This window comes from Astatotilapia calliptera, chromosome 11 (genome assembly GCF_900246225.1).
Source record: "Astatotilapia calliptera chromosome 11, fAstCal1.2, whole genome shotgun sequence".
NCBI lineage: Eukaryota > Metazoa > Chordata > Actinopteri > Cichliformes > Cichlidae > Astatotilapia > Astatotilapia calliptera.
In genome coordinates this window covers 10,179,088-10,186,240 of record NC_039312.1, presented here as the reverse complement: position 1 = coordinate 10,186,240, position 7,153 = coordinate 10,179,088, and the positions used below count along the sequence as shown (strand labels likewise).

General features: G+C 38.3%; 1 protein-coding gene across 1 annotated transcript in view; it reads left to right on the top strand.

The window, feature by feature from the left end:
* The first annotated feature begins 273 nt into the window (after positions 1-273).
* Positions 274-7,153, top strand: part of dnah5 (dynein, axonemal, heavy chain 5) — a 97,949-nt gene continuing 91,069 nt past the window's right edge. The window contains 1 exon segment of the mRNA XM_026184650.1: positions 274-509. Within this exon segment, the coding sequence (XP_026040435.1) occupies positions 420-509 (90 nt within the window). The 5' untranslated portion in view covers positions 274-419.

Sequence of the window (7,153 nt, the reverse complement as noted above, 5' to 3'; positions counted from 1 at the left end):
AATACCAGAGGAGGCAGTTCCTATCAGTTTGTAGGTGGCCCTCTACTTTGGCTCATGTAATGCATGTTTATATCTGCGTGGTTACCCCGTGACAGGAAGTCCACTAGATAATTCCATGGCCCCTTTGATCCACTGCTGGCTGTAATGTGAAACACCTGCAACAAAATAGCCAATAAGTGGCCCACATTTTTTTAAAGACCAGCCCTCTCTCCCTTTGCCCCCTTTTACAAATACCTCGTTACCTTGGAAACCAGTAACAACACGAGGGGCCTTCCTGGAAAGTGAGAGCGTCAACTAAATCACTAGAAATGATACACCAAAACATAATGGAGTAAAACGCCTTTGCTTTGGTCCAAATGAAGCTTTTGATATAAAACGCAGTTACTGAGGAGGCCTGTCCGTGAAGGAATGCTGGAGCCATGTCCTTCAGCGCCAGGATCGCTAAAGTGAGCTACAGGAACAGACCCACCCAGTCTTCCGTGGCTGTGGAGTCACTCAAGGAAATGCAGGTTTGATCCCAAATGCTCTCAAAAGTGTCTACAACACTTTTTCTTTTGTATTTATTTATAGTTCTGTGAGCTAAGTCTACTAGTTGCCCTTAATGTTCTGTGTTTCTTAAAGCCACCATTGTTATTTATATGTGTGGGTTTATTTTTTGGTTTGCGTGTTGCACAATTAATTGTATTATAAACAGGTAAATTATACAAAAACAATAGTTTATTTTTTTTAAACTATAAAATATATGTTGTTGATTCTTTAGACTTTTTGTTTTGTAAATTATGTCTTCACTATCTCTGGATTCTTACTCCGGTAAGTAAGACGATTTTGCCTTCATGCAGCTTGTATCCTAGAATCAGGACACCAATTTTTCCTTTCCACTTTTGGTAACCTGTTTTGTTTTGTATTATGCATATGCAGATATGCATTTTATTTATTTTACATCTTGTGTAGTTGCTATATATTGCAAAATATCCGATATTGTCACGAATCAAAGAGATTTTTAAATTTCATTTCCGTACCCAGCAACACTTTAACTTTGCCCTAAAGGGAAATCTGTCAGTGCAAGAGATTATCTAATGGGATTTCATTACCATATTTTCAATATATGATTATTTTTCAATTTTATTCTGTAATTAATTGAAAAGTGAACGTTGATATAATACTGCAGTAATTGAGCACAGGAAGATGTAGCTAACCCAGCAAGATAATGAGCTGCAAGAGTGTAACACCAGAAATGTCGTTCTCTTGTGAGAGAGGGGAGAAAAAAAGACAATGATGGGATTAATTTGCACTTCATTTTCACCTCAGGAGCTCTCTAAGCCCTTCGGAAAATTGCTCGGAGACTCACTACACTATTAGATTCTCTGGCCTAACAGCAGGCAAAGATAGCTGTGGCACAACCTACTGTAATGTGTGGTTGATTGTATTGTCAGCCCCAGCCCACCAGATGGCGGGGTGTTGCTGTCTTATTGGCTTTGCTGCAGGAGGCTGGATGATGTTGCCCAAAGACAGCTGAACAGTAAACTTGAAATGAGCAGTGAGTATCCAGCTTCTGTCATTCATGTGGAACTCTGTCATTATTACAGTGACTGGTCTTTGTGGGGTCTGTGACACATTACTTTTAAAAATCTCCTTTTGCTTGTAGGTGCTAAGAAAGTCAGATTAGGCCAGGATGGAAGTTATAATAGTTCATTTTATTAGTTAGTTTTATAAACTTTTAAACTTTAATCTACACAACCCCTTTCCATGTTAATTGGTTCTCTGCCTTTAGTCAAAGCACAGCCTTTCACACATTTTAGAAATGTTAAATAGCTATGCTTCTTTGCCTCCCAATAGCAGTGCAGCACTAAATATGGCACTTTAAACCAAGTACATGTTTAATTAGTATGCAATAGACATGAGCAATAAGACTAAAGCCCCCTGCACTCTGTCTGTGTGTCAGACCCACTGCCTTCATGCAAAATACTCCAGTTTCTTGCTTATTTTTCTACGATACTGACCGTAATGAAATAGAATTGGCTGAGGCATTCCTGCATTGTGCGAAAACACAGGCCAGATGCAGCAATGTCAGTTCATTAGAGTCAGTTTTCGGCATTGGACCCAGCGAACCAAATGCAAGAAGACACCATGGTCCACGAAAGGAGAATAAAGTATATTAGGCATGACATTTACGAGCCACATCTTTCTTAAACATATTTGCTTAAGCTGTCTGTGCTTCTGTCAGTGTGAGCAGTCGCTGTGAAAAACTGTGAACTCTTGTCTGTCTGTGTCTTCAGATCTCACCACCTCCTCATTTATAATTTACAGTCACTCTCATGTTTCATAGCCACTCACAACCAGGCATTTCCACACAGAAAATCAGCCATGGAATAGTGAAAAATTGATGACCGACCGACTCTGTAATGCAAAGCTTTGCAACCATTTCTTCACTATCTGACTCACATTCAAATCCTCATGGAGAGGGATGTGCCTGTCATCGGCAAGATGCGACTGTAAAAAGCAACGATACTGAATATTAATTGGTGGCGACGGTGGGGTTCAAGGGATCTGCTAACATAACAACTGATTGAATAGCAGATTTTTTTAAGCATCACACTGCCACATATCAGGCACAATGAGTCAACCAATAAATCTGTTAGGCAACTTAATGATAATCATGTTACGCTTACTGCTTCACACAGCGGACATGGTATTGAGTTCAATCCTATACTGTTAAAGTGCTGATCCAGGTGATGACCTTGCATCGGCTTCCTTTCCTATAAGCATCAAGTTTTACTCTTGCTTAAACTGAATTTCCATGTTAATTTAATTTCTAGTGTTTTGTAGCACTTGCTTTCAAAGCAAGGTGCCATTGCCTGTTAAATTACACTACTGGCTATATCGAATGACTCGCCACATTTTTTCCTTTAAGAGGAGCGTAACACATTCTCTAATAGAGCCATTTGTACTACAATGATGCAACATTTATTTTTTACTCACTTTTGTTTCTGTATTTTTTTTAAAAGGTTGTAGCTGATACTATCTCCCTCTAATGATGTATTATGCAACCTTTTCATTCCACCCCCCACCCACCACCCTCCATCTTTCATCCTATTGTTGTAACAGACTTGTAAGGTGAGAGTTGGACCTTGATAATTACCCTGCTGACAGGAGGTCATCCAACACCGCATTATCTAGTTAGCAGTACCCTTTTAGGAGAAACAGTCTGATAATTTCAGGGCAGCAACCTTTCTCACATGACAAACAGGAAGGCTGATTGCTCACATAGTGTAGCGCAGCCACTTGTTCGCTGTCTTGTCTTCTTTGTTGGAAGCTTTAACTCTCTGATGTCATGAAAAAAGCAGACAAGTAAGAGGGTGGAATGACTTGAAAAGAAGTGTCAGCGTGAAAGGCCGACAGCAACTATGCTGCATTTCAAGCCAGACTATCAAAACAAGGTAAGGTGACCCAAGAGTTCTGAAGTTACAGATGACTTGAGCTTCTTGACTATCAACTTTGGCCAAATGCAATTCATCATTAATGTGTCGGCATTTAGTAAACAGCTGATGTGTTTGGAGCGTGTATGTGGTGGAAAGCTTAAGTGACACAAAACCATGCAGTTGTGAAAGCAATTTTAAAGGCATTTTAGTGGGTTTCTGTTCAGGAAGGCCTGGTTTTATATGGCAGAAAGCCTAAAATAAGTTTGGCAAATGTGTCATAAAATGATAAAACAAGTGTAGAAGTAATTCTGTGTCAGAAAAAACACAACACAAACTGCTAGACACAAGATTACATTTATTTAAAATGTCATGATGTTGCAATGATAAATCCCAATTTTAACACCCGTGTTAGCATCCAAAGAAGCCTTTAACACGACACTGCAGATATATAGACAAAAAAAAAATGCGTTCACTAAGTGGAAATGATCAAAATCATAATGCCACATCACATATTTTTATTTATTTATTTTTAACTTTTAACATGATTGGGTGTTAGGTAGCTGATTATACAAATAAAACATATATAAAATTTGGACAAACAAAGCTGATCTGTTTTTGAAATTAGTACAAAAATTGCATCCAAGCAAGCAGAAAGGTTTGCTGCGGCAAACTGGACGGAAACTGAAGACTTTTTGTGACTGTTGCTGTAAAAAAAAAAAAAACTTACCTTTTAAAATCCACTGAATTAGTTGTCCCTGTAATCTATACTGCTACTTTTTGTCAAAATTTCATCTGGAGCTCAGAATCTTTAATTACCGCTTCATCTATGCGATTTGGTGAGAATGTCCATGAGCTTAACACAGAATTCACTGCCAAGCACTTATTTGCACTGTTACATTATAGTGAATGCTGACAGCTTTGTTCTGGTGTGCTGCTAATCCTGTGAGCCAGCGATTACCTCAGTGTTTGACACTTGTGCATCTGTGTTTGCATTCCTTTATGGTAGTTCATTAGCGTACACTACACATGTGCAGACAGAGCTGTGAGTTTTTCCTTTCTGAGCATCACTCCGTCTATGGGGATTTCAGCCTAAAAGCGAGGGTATGAAGCCCCATCTCATAAAGCTCTCAAATTGCCTGTGCTTTTAAGTCGAGTGCCTCTTAACATTTTTGACATATTGCTTGAACTAGAATGTCAGAATAAAGCAGGCGTTTTACTGTTCTTAAGGGATCATGTCTACCCTGACATCACCTAGCTGTGGAAAGTCATACACTTCTGATGGCAGTGGCCATTATACATGTACACAGCGAAAGTATAGCCCAAACTCTGCTAGCTGAGCGCTCACCACTGACAACTTGATAGTGCTAAGCCTTCGAGGGTGAGAGTATATGTCTCCCCTGTGTACATACTGATGAGAACGTGATAGCAGGTTTTAGAGAAGGTATACACGGGTTGGCTTGAAGAGACGAGGAGTTGTCATGTCGCAGGTGTATAGAAAACAGCTCTGGAGACAAATTGTTTCCAAAGTCATTCAGGTAAGAGAATAGTTTTTATTGTAGGGTTTTCACTCTCACATAATTTTCACGAGCCATTGGCTCTAACGTTTTAGACTTTGAAATGAGCAAAACTAATGGCAAAGCTTTATCTATAGGGACTGAGTTGACTTTGACAGCGTGTGTCTGCTGTTTTCTATTCCCTGGCTGATTTGGATTAAAATTGATGAAATTTATCAGATGCCAAACTGTCCCCGTGCACATTTGTGTTTTCTCTTTAATTCCAAAAGCCACAGTTTGTTTATTATAGGGATTCTCTGTCTCGCCATAGCTTATCTCAGGATGGGGCTTTGTTTGCTTCTGAAAGCTATTAGCATTGTATCTGTTATTATTTGGGTCTTTCAGCGCTGGCTTCTGTGTCTGTGTCATGGGAATAACTAAATGTGGATTTGTGTTTTTGTGTTTTGCCGGCTTTTGTTGACTAGTGTATTTTTTGTGTTTGCGTATTGCATTCACTGGTGACTTAGTCTGCTTGTTTGAATAACCTGCGCCACACTGCAATGTGCCTGTATTGTTTGTGTCTACCCTGAAGACTGAAACTTGGCTGTTCATCCAATTTGAAATAAGGGCAGAGAGAAGGTGTGTGAAATGGCTGGTCGCCTGGCAACGGTTGGCTTGGTATCCTTTTTTTTTTTTACAGTCAGTCCATGATGTTAGTGTGTGTTTATGTGTGTGTGTGTGTGTGTCCAGAGAGTTTCTGTAATGCTTTAAACAGATGGGTGTTACATTTATTTTTTCTAGCAAGAAAAGATCATATTGAAAATATAATTAATATTTTTGAATCAAGACTGAGTGCGCTTGATTAACACTGATCGATAGCTCGTTCTTTTGTTTGTGATATATTCTTTACGACAGGATAGCCATACACTGCATTAATAATAAGTGTCCATACTGTCTTAAGCCACCCAGTTTGCTTCCAAGGAGCAAGACATTCTTGCATTTTTCAAGGATTTTCAAGGATCTAGAGTTTAGTAGTTCTCCAGGCTTTCTGAAGGTCTTTAAAGGTTTTTCTTTGGATTGAGGTTTTTTTCATTTACATTCAGTGCAGTCTTTGTACCCGTCCATTTTCAAAGAAATGCTAATTGTGTTTGAATGTAAAGCCACTTAACACTGACCTATGAATAATCAAAACATCCAAAAAGATACCTAACTCAAGGGATTTGCCACTGTTGTGTCTTCACATAACTTCACATTCACTTTGGCTATTTTGTGCCCTTAGAAAATATAAGTAAAATGAACAAGTGGAGGACAAAAAACGAGTGGTAGTCTTAAAAAAAACTTTGATATGTTAATAAAATTCACGTAATTGTGCTGGTCACTGCAGATATTGACTATAAAACCCATTATAATTGCCCAAACTCAGTTTTTTGCCTTGTATACTATAATTCAAAAAGTGCTCATGGGTTAACCATCTGAACTGTGCAGAGTTTTGTTGTGCTTTCTAAAAACACTGTTATCTTTTGAAGTGACCTTTTAAGCAAGGAAATGCAAGCAATGTGCCAGTGAAAGATTTGGAAGAAAATCCTAATTGTTAACATTTCTACCAGGATTTCTGTGAAGTGAATAATTATGCAGATTTTGCAGCTGCTGTAGTTAGACAGCATTTTAGTTCTTTTAGTCTTTTTTTTCTTTTTACACTACAGTCTTGGGCTTCATATGTCCAACTCCCCTTAGCCCTAACAGACAACATAGCTTGACCACTATGATTTTTGGTATATATAGAGTTGTCCTTTGTTTATGTCCAAGCATTTATGTCCTCTGTTACACACAAATTCTTTCCTCAATCTATTTCTTTTCTCTAAAACTTTTTTTCACCTCATCCCATTTTTTCTTCTCTTTCCTTTACTCCTCTATCATATAATTTATATTCTTCCCTTTCACCTTTTTGGTATTCAATCATTTTAATCCCTTCTTTAGCTCTACCGTTGAGAGCCACATTCCTCATCCCTGTTTTCAATGCTGTTGCTTGATATCAATTCAGTCTTTTGGATTTGATTTTTTTCCACATTGTTTTAATTTAAGTCTCAGTTCTCAACCTCTAAAGTCTCATCGGGGTTGCCAATTGGTTTCTTTACACCATTGAGCACTGCAGACATTTACAGTATTCTTGAAACTGTTATTTGAGAATAAGACAGCATATAGTTAAAAATCACTGTTTACTACAAGGCAACCACATGAATG